At 43.9% G+C, this 18,649-nt stretch overlaps 1 protein-coding gene across 4 annotated transcripts; it reads left to right on the top strand.

The window, feature by feature from the left end:
- Positions 1-765: 765 nt before the first annotated feature.
- LOC147269117 (sodium/potassium/calcium exchanger 1-like) lies at positions 766-18,578 on the top strand. 4 transcript variants are annotated; one of them, XM_086179707.1, is made up of 12 exons: positions 766-1,069; positions 1,652-2,783; positions 6,348-6,557; positions 8,086-8,194; positions 10,325-10,378; positions 10,570-10,620; positions 11,774-11,839; positions 13,381-13,517; positions 14,942-15,211; positions 15,679-15,768; positions 16,202-16,368; positions 17,403-18,578. In XM_086179707.1, exons 2-12 carry the CDS (start codon positions 1,821-1,823, stop codon positions 17,650-17,652), a joined length of 2,367 nt encoding a protein of 788 aa, XP_086035833.1. In that variant the 5' UTR covers positions 766-1,069; positions 1,652-1,820; the 3' UTR covers positions 17,653-18,578. The 4 variants fall into 4 exon arrangements, with proteins under 4 accessions (XP_086035833.1, XP_086035842.1, XP_086035852.1 ...); XM_086179716.1 differs by lacking the exon at positions 10,570-10,620 and having other exon boundaries at positions 767-1,069; XM_086179726.1 differs by lacking the exons at positions 10,325-10,378; positions 10,570-10,620 and having other exon boundaries at positions 768-1,069; positions 17,403-18,577.
- Positions 18,579-18,649: the final 71 nt, after the last annotated feature.

The raw sequence follows: 18,649 nt of genomic DNA on the forward strand, positions 1-18,649 counted from the left end.
CCCGAAAAACACATGTAATCAATAAAGCTGAAAGCCCAAGGGTGTATTGTTTTCCTCTAAAAAAAAAAAGAAAGAAAAAAGTTTGGTTTTTTTTGGGGGGGGGGGGGTTGTTGCTATTTTTTGATGTTAGTTATCAGTCGCCATCAGCTTTAAGGTCATTTATGTGTCTGACTTTCTGCAGAAAGAAGGAGATGCAGGAGGGGAAATAAGACGCGAATATGAGAGTATTAGGACGGCAAGGTACACTGTTGGGGTTAGGTTTTGCTTAAATCTGTGCATACATCCCTATTGTTATTAATCCATCCATCCATGCATTGTCTTCCGCTTATTCCTATTAAGGGTCGCGGGGGGGGGGGGGGGGGGGGGGGTCGCTGGAGCCTATCCCAGCGGCTACGGGCGAGAGGCGGGGTTCACCCTGGACAGGTCTGCAGTTATTATTAATCCTTTTATGTTATATGTTCATATATAAAATATTCATATATTTACATTGATATATATATATTTGTGTACATCTGTCCGGCCTGCTCAAACCTCTCAGACCCTGGACCTGAGTACAAACACTTATTTATTAATTATAGCCTACTATTTGAAAATAATGGTACAAATTTAAAAGCATGTTTCGTATTTTTTATACATATATATAGGATCTTTTTTTTATTTTAGTATTTTTTTAATTTTCAGTAGAAAGAAGAGAGGGAGCGCTCCCAAAATTAGGCCACACCTTGACACACCTAAAACTACACCCTCCACCCCCTGTACCGGTTCTCTCCGCGTCCGTCTGCCGCTGCGAGCGGAGCGGCTTCAGGTTTCCCGTCAACCTGGAAGCTGCAACCGTCTCTCCGGTTTGAATGTTGGTGTATTGATACAGCGTTATGTCTGAAGGGGAAGGAGAGAGGTGTTCGGCTCCCAATCCTCTTAGTAGCATTATGCTGAGCCTTGTTCAAACCCTGACATGCCGTGCGCCCTTTTAGCTCCCAAAAAAACCGGAGTCAGCATCTCTGCGTCCGTTACGCACAGCTGGAGGGACGGAGAGGGAGGACGGCGAGGTGGCGAGCAGCCAGCGGTACAGGTAGGACCACCTCTCACTATATACACACGCGTCGCTTCTGCATTTAAATGTGATTAAGCTCTTTATTTTAGCTGGGGCAGAAGTATAAATGAGCAGTTTGCGGAGTAATTGAGGCCAGTGAGGATGCTCGCGCAAATTCGACCCAATTAAACCCCATCACGCCCCTTTTTAATCATAGTTGTACTGCGTTTATTGAGGTGGAGATCTCCACCTCTGCGGTGTCGGGTCATGTTTCGTGAACGATCGTTTACCGCACACGCGCATTTCATCACGTTCACCGTGCGCGCGCGCGCTCAGTGCAACAGCATGAAATGTAATCAAAGTAATTGTTTCGTTTTGATTATGTCCGGTTTTTTTCCTGAACGTTTTTTCGTGTTTAGTGTGCATAAAACGGGCTTCTGTCCTATGAGAGGCCAAAGCTATGTGTGATTATGTAGCCATAGTAACAGGTGGGTGTCTGCATCTCCCCCAACACGCACACACGCACGCACGCACACTTCTCATCAGTGCATCTGCAAATGTGCACGCAGGAAGAACCTCACAAACACAAGCTCCATGCTGATGATGTGTTTTCTGTCTCAGCCCTGCAACAGGTTGAGGCAGCCCACAGTCAAGGATGAAACACTCTATGCATGCATGTGTGTGTGTCTCTGCCAGCGGCATCGTCTCACCACACAATGGTGCCGGGACTACGAAGGAATAGCAATGCATCTAACATAACTTCCTGTTTGGAGTTGATACCACGAAGGCAATGAACGTACACTCTCCTCTGAGGAGACTCAGGCGTAGTCGAGTCCTCTTCTTTGTCTCAGGTCTGCTTCTATGTTTTGTCTACACCCTGACTCTGAAGGCCAGGCTGTCAGAGCCCCGAGCCTCCGCCCAGGTGGACGTCGTTTTTGGGCGAGAGGGGGGTGATGATGATGTTGTAGAGGTCAAGATTCGGGAAGTGATGGCACCTAACGAGACGCAGGAGGAGGTCGTCTCACCTGAGAGTACCAGACCTCCCTTGCTAATCATTGTCAACAGGACAGATATAGAACAGTGTATCTATGTGGATCCACAACCTCCTCCCACTCAGCGTCCACTGAGCCCCACAGCACCCCCAGCCCCACCTCCCTTGCGTCCTCACAGGAACGAGTACCCACAGGACATCTTCTCGGTGGAGGAGCGTCAGCAAGGCTGGGTGGTGCTGCATGTCATAGGCATGACCTACATGTTTGTTGCCCTGGCCATCGTCTGCGATGAGTTCTTTGTTCCTGCTCTGGAGGTCATCACCAACAAGCTGGAGATCTCTGACGATGTGGCCGGTGCCACCTTCATGGCGGCTGGTGGCTCTGCTCCCGAGCTCTTCACCTCCCTGATCGGCGTCTTCATCTCCCACAGCAACGTCGGCATCGGCACCATCGTGGGCTCGGCCGTCTTCAACATCTTGTTTGTGATCGGCATGTGCGCCATCTTCTCGCGGGAGATGCTGCACCTGACCTGGTGGCCCCTCTTCCGTGACGTTACCTTCTACATCCTGGACCTGATCATGCTGATTGTCTTCTTCCTGGACAGTGTGATCCTGTGGTGGGAGAGCATCATGTTGGTGCTGGGCTACATCAGTTACGTCACCTTCATGAAGTTCAACTGTCAGATCGAGCGCGCCGTGAAGACGCAGCTCAACAAGCACATGAGTATCGTGAAGGTGTGGACGGCCGAGGAGCCGGAGAAGGTCAGTCAGACACGCTTGCTTCAGAACGTGAGAGGACAGCTACAAAATCATTAGCTAAGTCTTGAACAGTGACCAGTGTGTCCTTCAGAGGTCATTGAATCAGTAAATACAGATGTAACCCCACAGCTTGACTGTCCGTTTAACCTCAAACTCCGTCACAAAGTCACAAACTGACACCTTCACTGATGTGCAACATCTCATCACACGGCAGCAGCAGGTGCTCCACTGGCTGGGCTGTTGATCCTCAGCCTAACCATATGACATATAATTCCACTAATACAACTGGTAATCTTTTTCTCCATTAATTGTTTGGTCATTCAAATTCCCAAAAAATGTTATAAAAACCAAAGGATGTCGTAAAACGTTTCATTTTTAACAGTTTCAAATCCCAAAATGTACAGTGTGTGATCCAGAATGACAAATACAGTAACCCTTCATGACTGAGAATAATATTCAAGATAATATATTTAAAATTAAAATCTGGCTTGATGATGTACTTAAAATTAAAGGCGCATATTAAAAAGTATTTCTGTGTCAATAATCCATAATAATGTGTCAAATTATTGCAAACTCAGTCGACATTCTGCTCGCACACAGAGTAAGAATTTAAATTGCTGCTTTGTTTATAATAAAATACGCTTCAAACTGAATACTTATTGTCAATAAAATTTATTGGAATTTTAGTGATTTAATGTTTGTCATTCCAGAGAAAATAAAGTCCATACTCTTATGATTCATTTCTGAAGACAGATGTTGAAGGAAATATTCCAAACACTATTTTCTTCTAGCTTCCTGTTTTTAAATTATTTACTCAAAATTTTGCAATTGCAATGCTTTTTGCAAATAATCGAGGCAACAGCTAGCAGACTTCATCAGACAATGTGGTCATAATGAGTCGCCCAGCAGAGCCAGTTGAGGAAGACCAGGCGCGCTGGTTATTAACCACAGTCATGAGACGCAGCAGATATCTGAGCAGAGCTGTTGTTGGCACACATACTTCTGTCCAGACACAGCATATTCTGTCCTTTCATCTCCACTCTGTTTCCTGCTCAGATACACACGCGCACACACACACACACACACACACACACACACACACTGTGGGTCTGAGCAGGTGAATGGCTGTTTGTCTGGAATCCTTTGATGGTGCTGAACAGAAAGGAGTCCAGGTGTGGCAGACACTGATGGAAATGTCATTCTGTCTCTGCATACAATACCAGTATCAACAGTAACTTCATCTAGAATCAGGACAACAAACGATGAATGTGTTCTTCGTATAGGTTCTGAGTGGAGTGCCAGCAGAGATTGAGATGTCTGAGCCTAATTAACATGCGCAACTGTGTATATTCTCCAAATAGCCTGAAGCACATCTGCAGTTACTTGTGGGTCTTGAGTCACGGCCGTAATGACGCACGCTGCCACATCATCGGGCTGTAATTACTGGACTTAATCCTGTTTTACCTTATCATATATTTTTCACTCATATTATAACATTCATTTATATCAAATGTACATGATCCAACACTTGATTTCTCAGGCGCCTCTCCAGAGAACACGCTGAGGAAACTGCAGTTATACACACACGGCAGCATCAACGAGGGTCTTTCACGCCATTTGTCTCAACAGCTGATGCACTTTAGAAGGAACTAAGAAAGTCAAGGGAACCTTTGGTTTTAGTTTTCTGAATTGTCACGGATGTATGATCAAATTCATTCAATTGAACCAAAATGCAAAAATAAAATTGGAGGCTACACCAGTCACTGTTCCTCTCTCACTGATAGCTCACATGCTTGTGTTCTGTGAGTGGCTGGTAGAGTTCTTAAACCAGACTCCTTTTGTAGGGGTTTTATGGTCTGCAACTTTTGGTAAACTGTCAATTCAACATTTTTTTTAACTACAAAATTCTGTTTTCATTGGAAAAATGTACTAACAGCTAGTGTACTCTGCCCAGCAACAGTTGACAAGTTTAGCAGATAAGTGGTAAACGCAGTGAACCATTTAGCAGCAGACATTCAGGAGTTGGTCGTGAAGAGAACCAGAGTGAGTGAGTGAGGAAGTGAACATTCAGGTGGACAGAAACATGGCAAAACAAACTAATTTACCTTCAGTTGTGACTTTGTTTATATATCTAACAATAACTTGTGTCTATTTTATCTTTGCTCCGCCAATCAGCATCCTTCAAGGAGACAGAGGCGTGGTTTAGGTGTTGGTTCAAAACAACAGTGGTGGCTCCTGTTATAGCTTCACATGTATCAGCGCTGGAGAGTATTTCTTCTTTCAAAGAAGAGCAAAGATTAAGGTGGACTTGAAGACTAAACAAGTTGGATGCATCGCTTTGCTAATGTTCCCATTGCCAAAGCAGAAATGTGTCGTTTGCGTCCAAATCTGTTCTAATGTTCGCATATATGTACATTTCACAGTGCCACCCGTGCGCTTATGTGTTTTTTACAGATTGTATAAGCTGGTCGGTTCATACGAGAAACAACAGGTGACTGAGTGAAAGTAACATCTTCTTGCAGCCTTGCAGGATTAACCTGCCAGGGGTCCGTGGGACAAAATGAGCCTGATTATCCCCCCCGTGCTGCTCCGTCGTTGTGTCTGCAGCTATGCTGGGAGGTCCAACAGGATTTTCCGTGTGATAATTTGATCAAACGTAAATCAACTGTATGATGGTGCACCATGTGGCAGAGCATCATCTGAAATACTCACGTTTGTAAAACCAGATGTGGACACTCTTCTGGAGGGCTCCACCGTCAGCTAATAAGCCTGAGGTGCTGCCGATGACAGTGAACTCCTACTTGCTGCAGTGTCAACCTGATTGGATTTCTCGAATTCTTTTTTACTCTGACTACCAAAAAGTACAGTTGCACATTTGAAGTTATCTAACGCTGCCACTAAGATAGTAATCAAAACTAGAGGAAGCAGCATTACACTAGTTACCAAATCTTTGCACCGTTATGGTCAGGTATGAGTCATCGCCCCTGTCAAACAAATCCATTTGATGGATTTATGTTTATTTATGAATAATAAATAAGAGTAATAGAACTGGGTTCACCCTGGCCACCCTTCCAGGGTGAACCCCACCTTTCACCCAATGTCAGCTGGGATAGGCTCTAGCCCCCCCACACGACCCTGAACAGATAAGCGGTATAGAAAATGGATGGATGGATGGAACTGGGTTAATTTCTATTTTAGATGTGGTGGATATGAGAAATAATTATGCAGAGTTCATGCTCCCACTGCAGCTTGTACCTGTTTTATTTTATTGTAACGTCACTGAAAATGAGACAGTGACGACCTTGAAGCAAAAATTGCAGTTAAATAACAAAAGCTCAGGGAATCCATGTCATCTTATTGTCACTGACTCCTCCATCTTCACTTCCTCTTGACATTTTTGGTGATAAGACATCTGCTGGCCTTTATATAGGAGGAATTTTAGATTATGACATGAATGATTTTCATCCGGTGTATTTTCTTCCAAACGAGCGCAGACCAACATGTAGATGTTTGTATGTGAACTGAATCATTTACTTTATCTCATGTAAAACTGTTCTGCTTTATCAGGAGAGCGATGCTGCACCTCCTCTTCCTCTTCCTCCTCCTCCTCCTCCTCCTCCTCCGGCTGCTGCTGCTGCTGCTCCTCCTCCTCCTGCTGCGGCGGCTCCACCTCCTGCAGCGAAAATTGAAGATAAATCTAAACCAGAGCCTGAACCACCACAGAGCCCTCAAACACTCAAACTGTCAGACTCACAAGAGGACAGAGCACGGCTCCGGGTATTAAAACATTTTATTATAGCCTGTTGGGTTATTTGCTATGGCATGTAAAGTCATGTTTATCATCGTGTTCCTGCACGGTATTGAGAAGAAAGAAAATTCTGCACTCGTAAATTTTGAAATAATTTGTGTTCACAAAACAAAGGTTGCTAACAAGACTATACAGGCTGTCGAGGACAAAAAACGTCATTGCGGCAAAATAAAATAGTAGTGAAGCTCGTTGCAGTGACAAAGTCGTGTGACCATGGTGTAGTTTTTTTAATGTCATAACGTTAGCTTTGAACCTCTAATAATTGCATTTTATGCTTCAAATTCATATTTTGCTGAAAAGAAACTTGCAAGTCTAACTATTTGGCAGTTTATAATTTTGCAATAATCCCCAAATCCAGAATCAACAGTCCTTTTCTTTTGGTTGAGGGGAACCAATGGAGATGCTAACTTCCAGATTGGTTTATAAGAATAAATCATCCCTGCGGCGATGGCATTTGTGAAGGGAGGAAAGAGAGTTTGATGCAATTGGCTGTCAATCTGGCTTGTTTTATTCATGGGAAAGGTTTGCATTGACTAACATCTTGCTAGATTTAGTCCTCACTAGTACAGCAATAAAGACGGGTTTGTGAACATTTTAGGATAGTTGGATAGTTTGATCTGACTAATTTAACTGGCCATGTGTCCATGTCCTGAGGGAGTTTTTGCAGGTCATGTATGAATTCTGCACCAGTCACATCAATATCATGTGTAAATAAGTGTTTGAAAATTCAATGCACTTATATGTTAAGAGAAAAAGTGTAACATTGTCAAAGGTTACACTGAGTCCAGCTCAGAGCTGCTAATGTTAGCCTGAAGACCTGCTAATGTTAGCCTGAAGACCTGCTAATGTTAGCATGGATACCCTCTTACATAGCCCCGTAGGCACACTAATGTTAACTTGCAGGCATGCTACTGTTAGCCTGTAGGACTGTTAATGTTAGCCTTCATACACACTATCGTATTATGTACGGCTGCTAACGTTAGCTAAATAACACGATAATGCTAGCCTGTGGGCCCGCTAATGTTGCCCTTAATTCTTCTAGCATTACTGCATTAACTGTGCTACTGTTGTGTTACGAAGTAAGTGGTAACCAGCTAATGTGGTGGTAAAACTTTGTGTTTAAATCAAATTTTGTAGGCTACTGATACTTTTACTTGGCTTCATAAACCATCAATAACAAGACAGGACCCTCCAAGTTCTTTTAATATTGTGGTTCTTAACTGTACCCCATTTAGAGTGTGTAATTGACTTGATAAATTATATTTTGGGATTTATTTGGTACGTTGTTTGGTGATTAACTGAGTAATTTCTGGCAAGGGAAATAAAAATTGCAGATAGCTGATTGTTTTGTGTCAGAGGAGTTTTCTGTTGTTTGTTTCAAGGAAACATTTTTGCGTGCAATTGTAGCACAAAATGTGAGCAGCCAAGATCAGCGTGTCACCATGGACACTCCAATACCTGGACTGGCTGATCATTCGTCTGTCTGCTGGTCTTTAGGTGCGGCCCGTCCTGCAGCGAGGCGGCAGCACGGCCTCCCTCCACAACACCTCTCTGAGGAACACCATCTTCCAACTGATGATCCACACCCTGGACCCTCTGGGGGAAGGTAACATCTGCACGCCACTGGTAGCCTATTTGTGATGTCATCAAAGAGGCATAATGGCAGAAATTTTTAAGTAAAACTTGACGTTAGTAAACAAACCATTCTCAAGTTTGTAAGTTGTCACACATGAAAAATTAGGTGTTTTCTGCTGTTCAGAAAAAGGAAATTTCAGATAGGAATGTGGTGTCAAAGAAAATATGACATTTCAAGAACTTCATACCGGAAGAAAAGTCATTCCTTTTTTCATTATTTAGTGAAGTCTTCGTCCTTCATCAAATCTTTTGTTAGTTTCCTTCACGTCATCTTCATCCTGTTTTAATTGTGTCAAGCCTTAGTCAAACGGTCACAGCGTCAGTCACAGTCACAGAAAACCATCGAGTTTACCAGGAGTGCCAAAACTGAGAGGTGATGTGTCCTCGGGCCAAACAAAAAATGCACAATGTGTTGTGAAGATAGAAAAGAATAACATTTTTTAGATGTTAATCACATTAATTATACATTTTTAGATAATATATACACTTTTACCATAACAACTTAGAAATAAAGAAGCATTCACACTTAATTTGTTCCTCATTATTTGGCGTATTATTATTATTATTATTATTATTGGTATACATCTTGAGTGTCAATTGAAGTTTACAGCGCCAACAGGCCCCTCTCTGGGGAGCCCTGATCTGAATTGATATTTTATAATACATTTTCTTAAAAAAACATAAAAAAAAACCTCTATCTTATTACACAATGAAAATTTTATTCAAATGATCACCGGCCCCTAAATTTGGGATAAGGGGCAAATAAGTACTCATTGTTCAAACCATGCAGCAAATGTTTAAGAACCTCTTGGGGCCGGCAGAAGCTTATCTGATAACTCGGTGAGTCCTTGCTCCTCGGTGACACGCTGTCCTCTCTGCACGACATCACATTAAAGCGCCTGTGTGCTGTCAGAGTCGGTGAGGCGGTCAGTGACTCAGCTTGGTCCACTCTCCCCTTTCTGTAAGTCAGGGTGGCCCGACCAACCCTGGCGACCTTCAGCCCGACTGGCGAGGCCGGCCTCCTCACGCTGGCAGCGCTTGACCACAGCTCATCCTTAATCAGCTTTTCAGTACAGGCTTATAAAACATGGATAAGAGCCAGCGTGTGAGCACCAAGCTCTTTATCTCTATGGAAGAGATGCAGACCCAGGTTTGGTGCTGACACTGGCTCCTTTCCCTCTGATTGTACGCCATCGCCATGGTAACCTAACGGCATCCTTCTAAAAGAAACTGAAGAGATTAGTCTTCATGAGAGCATAGCTAGTTGATGTAGATGTTACCTGCAGACACACACACACACACACACACACATCTGCAGGTGTGAAGCAGCAGATTATGAAGTAATCACTGTGCTGTTCTGGATTTCAGTGTGACCCACATCTCATGACCATGGCCACTTCCTGGTAAAGGACCAGCATGATTTAAAGTGGTTTATAGCAGAAATGGAATATTAAAGGCCTTGTGATACAGAATGTGATTGTTTCAATATTGAGTAGAAACACAGAACCCAAGAGACTTGTTGTCCGCCTGCTACTTCTGGTTAGCTTTCTGCAAATGAATGTGGCTGAATAATTTAATCAAGGGTCTCCTTCGACCAAATGGGTCATCAAGTAGCAAAACAAGTCAGTCAGCGGGATAGAAGAATGTAGCTGCTACTTCTTTCAGCTGCTTCTTTCACAATATACTGTAAGTTAATGGGAACTTCTTCTGGGACCACAGGGCATCATCATCATCTTTCTGGGTAAAGCACTTGTCTCTAATTACTGCTGGTGCAAGAGACAGTGTTGCTACTAAAATGGATTTTTGAGATATTGAAAACATTTTGTGGTTTTGTCTGCATTCAACCTGTCTCTTGTTGAAGGACGGTGGATGCTTGTGCTGGATCTTGTTCCTTCTGGGATATTTTGTTCATTTGAGGTGACCTTTCACCTTTGACCTTTCACTCCCAAAATCTTTTCAGTTCATCACTGACTCCAGGTGGTCATTTGAGCCAAGTTGAAGCAAGCCCCTGGAGGCGTGTACACCTCAGTACTTCCGCTCTACAACTGTTAAAGTGAAATGGATTTGATATAAAAATAGTGTCTGTGGTTTTCCGTCCTAGACTCGGCCTTTAGAGGGTCACTCAAAACCCCCGGCCCCAGGAAAGCCAGGCGAGGTAAGAGTCGCCTCGCTGTTGTTTCTGCTGACGTCTGGTGTGATCGTGCTTCATCATTCGCTGCTGAACTGTGATGCGTTCATGTGCAACAGTGGGAGTCAGTAAACAGAACAGTGAACAAGTGAGGGGGGTCACAGTTTGTAAACTGGTGCAGCAAAGCTCGTTTTGATTCTGCTGTGTATTTCTGTCAGAGACAACCTTTAATGGTGATGTCAGAGCGGAGAGGTCAGTGCAGAAGAAAGGTAAGACCTGCTTGTGTTTTGATGGTCGCCCATCCCCCCGGAAAAGAGTTTCGATATTTGTGTGTTGACAGTTGTCTTTTTTTAGATATTTGCATGTGTGTTGTCCATGTCGTTTCTTCTGTGTGTGTGTGTGTGTGTGCGCGTGTGCATGTGTGCGCGCGCCCCCCTGTTGTCATGAGGATCGCCGACCTGTTTCACACATTGGCTGTTTGATAAATTAAGAGTCAGAGTTGCTGACTCATCTTTTCGTCTCTCCTCCGTCCCAGCAGATTCAGGATGCGACTGTTGACGAGTCTTGGTGATGAATCTGGAATAAAGATTCGTGTATGAATCTGCAGGCGTTCAGTACAAATATAGACCATCTGCTAGTTACACACAAACACAAGACAAAAACAAGTAGAAGGGACATACATGTGGGAGTGTATTGCGTTTAAACATTCCACAGTTTTTGAGATAACAACGCAGCCCATTCTCATTCAAAACAGAGATCTTTTTGCCAACTAACGAGTTAATTTTGAAAGAAAAATTTCAACCAAAGAAGTCCACTGTATAATCCAGCGAGAGACTCTCACTTTCACAGAAGCAAACATGTTCCACCTGTTCAGTTGAATCCAGCTTGTTTTGTTTGGTATTGAGACATGGGGTGATAGAGGTGTCTTTCAGTAATAGAATTGGACTTCTTGTGTTTTTGTCGACTTTGTGCAGTGGGGATGAGATCCTCTTGCCGGATTTTCAGCTTGCAAATTGGATTTCAAAGGTTTTTTCCTGTTTATTTTTTTGAATTGACGAAATAATTAACTCAATACAGAAAAGCTGGGCTTCTTTTCTGAATCACTGAGATAATTTTCTATAATATCTGCCATTTTCTTTCCATAATAGTGGATGAAAACATGCCCCATCAATACCAGAGACACATAACAAATGACAAACATTAGAGCAGCGTCTGGAGCGATTCATTATTTTGTTCAGCACGAGTGTAGAAATTGAACTCATTTCAGGTTTATTTCAAGTTGTCATGGAGACAGTAATTCTTCTTAAAGACAGCCGATGTCAGACAGAGTGAATATGGTCACAAGCATGTTGATGTCGGTGTGTCTGGTCTGATCTCATCAGAACTACACAATTACACCAGCAAACCTTCTCTCAATTACAGCAAAGAACAAAATAAAGCCTGCGAGCGTCCCGGTCACCGACAAGTCACACCAGCGCCACTCGGAAGGTGAGTCGTTGATGGAGATGAAAACAGCCGTCATCAATATTTTAGAACGATGAATTGGATTCTCTGAGAGGGTCCTCACATTCATGAAAACCTAAGAAAAGCAGAATCAGTCAGGAAGTGGCAGCTCGAGTGCCAATCAGGTCCCTGATGACGACGATGATGATGATGATGGTGATGATGATGATGGTGATGATGAAAGAGGTGTGGGGAGCAAAGGTTTGGCTCTTGATGATGATTAAAGAAGCTTAAATGGACCAAAGTGGGCAGAAGCACTTTACTTGATAAATAACGGTGTATGAAATGTCAGCGTGCCTGATGCGTTTCTGCAGTAATCTATATATTACAAAAGATTTTATCTGTGAGGTATCATGCATTTATATACTGCATTTTGCTGCCAGGTTGAAAGAATTTGATACCTAAGATAAGTGAAGAGCACAAAGAAAACATTTTAGGCCTGAACGGACCCAGCTAGTGACTGGCAGGTGAACATGGTGGAGCATTCAGCAGTTGAAGAGCCAGATATTTCTCTCAGGCACTGATAGAGATCCAAATGCCAGATATACAATCCTCTAATAGCCAGAAACGTGACGCCATGGATTGATAATGTGGTCAGCTGAATAGACGATTGTTTACGAACAGGTTCAAAGTGATACTTCAGGGTTCGCAACTTGTTTCTGCTGCCCCCAAGTGGCTGAATGATATGCTACGGCAGTTGAAAATCAAGAGATAATAATCCAGTTCCCAGCAAGTGCTACAAACCTGCCTCGTAGCACAGTGTTACAACACTGACTTCAAACAACTCAAACAGTGACATGGCAGACATGGTTTCAGGTCCGGTTCTGGGTCTTCAGTCAGCCAGACTCTGTAGCATGTAAACAGGAATATGAAGCAACTCATGCAAACAGTCAAGATTATTGAACCCTCCAAATGGCCACGCTTCAGGGTGTGGCTAGCTTGTGATTGACAGGTGGAGCGCTGCAGAGCTGAATCAGGATGGAAGCATAAGGAGACTGGAGAGAATGTGTTTTGTGAGTGGTTGCTCACGTTTTGGTCTTGAACCGTCTCGTCTGGAGATCTGACCCGTCAGGTCAGTCACTGATGGTCAGAGATGGTTCGGGGTGAAGGACATGGCTCTCCGCAATCAGCCGAGCCTCTCTGTGTTTGTGCATCACCGTGTGCAGTAATGAGCTGCTCCAGAGCTGAGTGGGGCGGCCTGGAGAGGCCTCGATGAGCCCGAACTCATCAACCAGAGGATTAACATGCAGATGGGGCCGCGTGTGTGTGAACATCTCTGCCTCCATTAGCAGAGCATGTTTATCTCCAATCATTCCCTCGCCACCTCACACACACCTACACCCTCGTATTACACTGTATTTTCATTTGTGTAGGTAAAGTGTGAAATAAACAGTGTTGACACCTTCAGAGGATTTCAACTGTGTGTGTGTGTGTGTGTGTGTGTGTGTTTTTTGCACCAGGTCTTCGTATCTCTGTTGTGATGGAGGAGAGATGTATCCATGTCTGTGTTTTTCGTCCTTATTCAGATGCTGACCAAAAGCCAAAGTCGGAGCCGTCAGTTGCCGGCGCTCCAGGCGGAGCTGCAGCCGAGCCCTCGACCTCACAACCACCAAAGACCGAGGAGGCCCCTGAGAAGATGGCCAGCCAGCAGGACGGGTCCAAGGTACACAGAGATGGTTCCTGCTTCCTCTGACCTCAGTTGATGGGAAAAAAAAAATCAGAAATAGCAGCAAGCAAAAGTAGAGGAGGAAACATCATAAACAGTGAATTTGAATCATTTTTTAAAAATCGTTGGATTATTATTTATTATTATTTGACATCTGTAATGCAGAATTGAACTTGAACCACAAATTGAGATTTGGGAAATAAATTTGATCTTGATGAGAATAAACAGTTCCAGCAATCTCATTGAAAACGGGAGAATTATATTGTAGAGTTCACAAATCAGCTGTTGTTCACTCAACACCCTTTGATTCTGTATGAGTCACAGTGACCACATCCTGATTCCTGATATCAGGTTTTCCAGATGTTTGACAACCTCAAGTGTATTTTAGTGTGTAGTTACATTTTGTCCACAAGTCTTCCTTGAGGCACTCATGACCTGCACATGCTTCATGTTCTTGTCAGGCCTTTTTAGTAGAGATGCACCAATTTATCAGTTCAACATCTTCGTGAGACCCCTGCAACTAACAAGCTAACATTAGTGGGTGAGCCTGCAGACTTGTTGTAGAGGAGTAACATTAATGCTGCTGCCTACACGTGCTGGAAGACCTGAAATGTTTCCACGCTCTGTTTTGCAGATGTTTTGGTGCCAGGATCGTCCACACAAAGCAGCTGTGCTCGATGTTAGCTTAGCTTACGGGCAGGTCAAAGGGCATCCTAAGGGCCAAGCCAATGAATCTTTTTGAGTGCCTGCTGGCAGATAACGGGCAATGACTTCAATTACACTGCTTGACAGAGGAGTCAGCAACTTGCTAGGTGCAACATATGTGCAAGTGACATTTTAAGGTCAAAAGTATTGATTATTGGTATTGACCATCAGTCTAATTGTTGTTTTAAATATCGACTGAAGCTAAACAAAAGGTTTATTCAGTGTTATCACCTACCAAGGCATAAAGATGACATACACACATACACAATCACACACACTGCTGCCACTCACTCTCAGTCTGATGACATTTGAAATGGCTAAAATCAGAAATGTACATTAATGCAAACCTGTTAAATCCTTAACAGGCCAATGAAAACATTTCAATTCCTCTCCAAACCTGTTGTTAAAGTTCAGCTTAACATCGGCAAAGATAAAGACGGTGTCTTGTAACGTAGCCGTTAGCATGCTACAGTAACATGCTAGATGAATAAGGTCAACATGAGTGACCACAGCAGGCTCAGGCAGAGCTGCACGCTTGATGGTAAAGTCTTCTTGACATTGTTTGCGACTGCAAACTGGATTTGTTTGGGCTTGTTTAGAGGAAACGTGTCACGACTGTGATCTAAAATCCTCAAGAGTAATAAAGGTTTCGATGTCACATAAAGAACTCTAAACGTCGTCTCCAGTAAAAGTTCACATCATGTCTTCTCCTGCAGGCCGAAGCCTCAGCGGGAGGGTCAGAGGGCTCAGACGGCAGCGATGATGATGAGAGTGGTGATGAAGAAAGCAGTGACTCCAATGAGAGTGAGGATGAGAATGAAGGAGACAAAGAGGAAGAGGAAAAGAACGAGGAAAAGGACGAGGAAGAGGAGAACGAGCCGTTGTCTTTAGAGTGGCCGGGAACCAGACGCAAGCAGGCCACGTACCTCTTCCTGCTGCCCATCGTGTTCCCGCTGTGGCTCACGCTGCCTGACGTCCGCAACCTGGTATGTGCTCATCAGTCGCCATGGCAACCAAAACATGAATCCACACACAACATCAGTAAAAGCAGCACAGATTTTCAAGCAATTGGTCCCATCAGGTGAAACTACAAGTGGTTTGTTCCCAGTAGATTTAGCATATGTACACTGGTGTGGAATGTTGCCATGACAACTAACTATGATGTGCTTTCAATCAAGTAAATAGACTCAACGGTTGTTTCGCGCAAATACACACGGTTCTCCAGCAAACACCAGCCGAGGTGAAGCTGAGCTGGTAGGAGCAACTCAGTGTTTCTCACTTTTTCCTCTCTATGAACGTTGCTACTCAGCACTCATGACCGCCGCTGGGCCAGCGAGTCTGGAGCACACCAGTCCAGGGTCCCTCTGCTCTGCTTCAGCCATTAACTGCTTTAGCTTTAGCTACTTTTGCTACTTTATCAAAAAAAAACTAATGTGATCTTGGTACTTTCCAGGCGTCCAGGAGATATTTTGCCATGACTTTTTTCGGCTCCATCCTGTGGATCGCCGTCTTCTCCTACTTGATGGTGTGGTGGGCTCATCAGGTCAGCTGACGCTTCACACACCTCATAGTCACTTGGCTGCTTTCACATCTTGCCGCAGTCTCTTGTCATTTCCTGCTCCTCTGGTTGTCAGCTGTGTGATGCTGACAACTATCGTCAGTAGATCAGGTCACACTTGGAGCTTTTGCAGGGACTTGTTTGTGTTTAATGGGTAGGTCCAGGCTCCAGAACCCTTAGATAACAGTCAGAGTCATGGACAGACTCCAGATACTGTTCTTTGATTTTATGTAGGAAATAAAAAAAGCTAAAACTAAAACTAGTCAGGATGCGTGTAAGTGCATAACATGACCGGTTATGTTAAAAAAAAATTAGAAACTGTTAGTCTTCGAGCACGCAGAGGATGTGAGCAGCTCCTTGATGAACAGCAGCGATCACCCCCCCCCCCCCCCCCCCCCCCATCTGCTTGCTGGTCCAGGTGGGTGAGACAATCGGCATCTCTGAGGAAATCATGGGTCTGACAATCCTGGCAGCAGGGACCTCCATCCCAGACCTCATCACCAGTGTGATTGTGGCCAGGAAAGGTCTGGGGGACATGGCCGTGTCCAGCTCGGTGGGCAGCAACATCTTTGACATCACTATAGGGTGAGTGACAACACGACCTCCTCATGTTGTTGAAAGAACTTTAGTTTCTCTTTTGATACGCCAGCGAGAGCTTGCACTGACAGGAGAAACACCTCCAGGGTCATTGTACCTCCACCTCCACACCGTCAACAATCACAAACATGTTTTTCCTTGAAGCTGCACAGTTATTTATTTTCATCTTTTTTTAGAGAAAAGATAATACTCGATATAATACCCATTCAAATTGAAATTTGTGTTTATCAGTTTCACACATACTTTAAGCTCTTTCATAATGGGAAAGGTAAAATATATTTCCAATTTGTCAATCAAACTGCAGACTACCGCTTATTGGAAATAAAGAAGTAGAGTTCTCTCTCTCTCTGAGACACACACACACACACACACACACACACACACACACACACACACACACACACACACACACTCTCAACCAAAACACACAACTAATAAGCCTCTACTAAAAGAAAGCGATTGATTGCCTGTCATACAGTATGTGAGCGCCCGGCTGCTGCTAGGACTCCTGGACAGCCATCCATCTTCTGCTCTGGCTCATGTTTCCATTTATCTGGACAACTTTTTACCTGGTGTCTGAAAACAGACATTGTAAAGCAACCAGAGGTTTCCACCTTTGTTTCTTTGAGAAGTAAAAATCACCCTTTAGTGGTTTGAGGTATGATTTTCTTCTCTCTTTTTATCCCTCACCTCAAAATTCACCCTGTGATTAATGAACCAGTTTCAGGAGAAGTCACGAACAGAGACATGTAGGAGTTTACAGAGTTACACGTATTTAAAAGCATCAGGGGGTAAAAGCTTGGCAGTTCTGGTAAAAACTGCAGGACCTATAAAAGTACCCCGAGGCTCGTCGTTGGACTTAGGCTATGAGCACAGGCGAGTTTTTTCCCCAAGCAGGAACACAATATTTCCTTTTTTTTTTTCCATCTGCTGCTGATCTTCATTCATGCTCCTCTTGCTGAAACAGCACTTGGAATCTAATCCTGAAACAAAGTCATGACGCGTGTCTTCTCTGGTTTCAGGCTGCCAGTCCCGTGGCTCATGTACACTCTGTTACACAGTGGCAAGCCAGTGACGGTCAGCTCCAACGGCCTGTTCTGTGCTATTGTGTTGCTCTTCCTCATGCTCCTCTTTGTCATCATCTCCATCGCCGCCTGTCGCTGGAAGATGAGCCGAATGCTGGGCTTCACTATGTTCTTACTCTACTTCGTGTTCCTCGTCCTCAGCGTCATGCTGGAGGATCGCATCCTCATCTGTCCTGTTTCCATCTGAGCTGACGATGATGAGTGAACCGCCGCACACGACTTAGTGAATCCAGAACAGGGTCAATACTGTGTGTAGGATACACAGTGAAACCAAGTGGTGTTCAAGGAAAAATCCACCCCAACATTTAGTTTCCCAGAATCCCCTAGTGATCGTCATCTTCCAGCAGCTATTTACTTTTCTCAGTAGTTTGCTCATTTGCCCTTCATTGTATTTCCCAAATTTGAGTTTCACATATCTAAAAACCTTCTTAGCGCTCTTCAGTTTGGTGGAAGTGACACGGTTATTCCAGATTTGACACATTTCTGTGGTCAGACTCCACCGCAACTGCTGTAAATGTCCACGACAACAAAACCGTCCCAAACTCAACACTGTCCACACCTACACACTGCTCCATGGTGCATTTTTTTTCTTCCCTATTGTAACGATGATGCCTGTGGGACGGTCTTGGGGAGAGATTAATAGGCAAAACACGTTGTAACCATTAAACCAGTAGCAGCACTTCAAAACAACTGAATGCAACTTCACATTTGTATTCCTAGAAGTGCTCTGTGTACAACCACACTAGTGTTTGTTCGTGTTAAGTGTGTAAAGAAAGTTTTTTTTGTCTCTGTGTGTGTTCTAATATTTGCGTAAAGTTACCAGTGGTGGAGAGAAGCGATGGTCGTACTGTACTTGTGTTAGGTGATACTGTGTTGTAGTGGGGAGGAGAAGTGGCCGCTGTCATGTTGTAGAGATGTTGTTGTCTTGTTAAACATTCTTGCTGGATTGAAGTGGATGCAAACATGTATCACTGTTAGGAAAACTACCAGTGTATCAGGGCCCAGCTCCAACTGGTGCAGAGGTCCCATTGTAACTGAAGGGATTATACAAATTAAAATTCCATGCTGCAATAAATTATTTTTTTAACAGTGAACAACAGCTGTGTGTCTATTAACTCCAGGGACGTTCATGTTTCACCCGTGTTGACTTTTCTGTTTGTCTGGCAGCAGGATTATGTGAAAAC

Source organism: Aulostomus chinensis, chromosome 2 (assembly GCF_037954235.1).
Source record: "Aulostomus chinensis isolate RoL2024-O1b breed Wild chromosome 2, RoL_Achi_v1.0, whole genome shotgun sequence".
NCBI classification, from domain to species: domain Eukaryota; kingdom Metazoa; phylum Chordata; class Actinopteri; order Syngnathiformes; family Aulostomidae; genus Aulostomus; species Aulostomus chinensis.

Bases quoted from the DNA above. Each gene is read 5' to 3' on its own strand.
- LOC147269117 (XM_086179707.1), top strand. From the start codon at position 1,821: ATGAACGTACACTCTCCTCTGAGGAGACTCAGGCGTAGTCGAGTCCTC. The intron at 10,621-11,773 runs GTAAGACCTGCT...TCTCAATTACAG, and splicing joins GAGGTCAGTGCAGAAGAAAG to CAAAGAACAAAATAAAGCCT. The intron at 16,369-17,402 runs GTGAGTGACAAC...CTCTGGTTTCAG, and splicing joins ATCTTTGACATCACTATAGG to GCTGCCAGTCCCGTGGCTCA.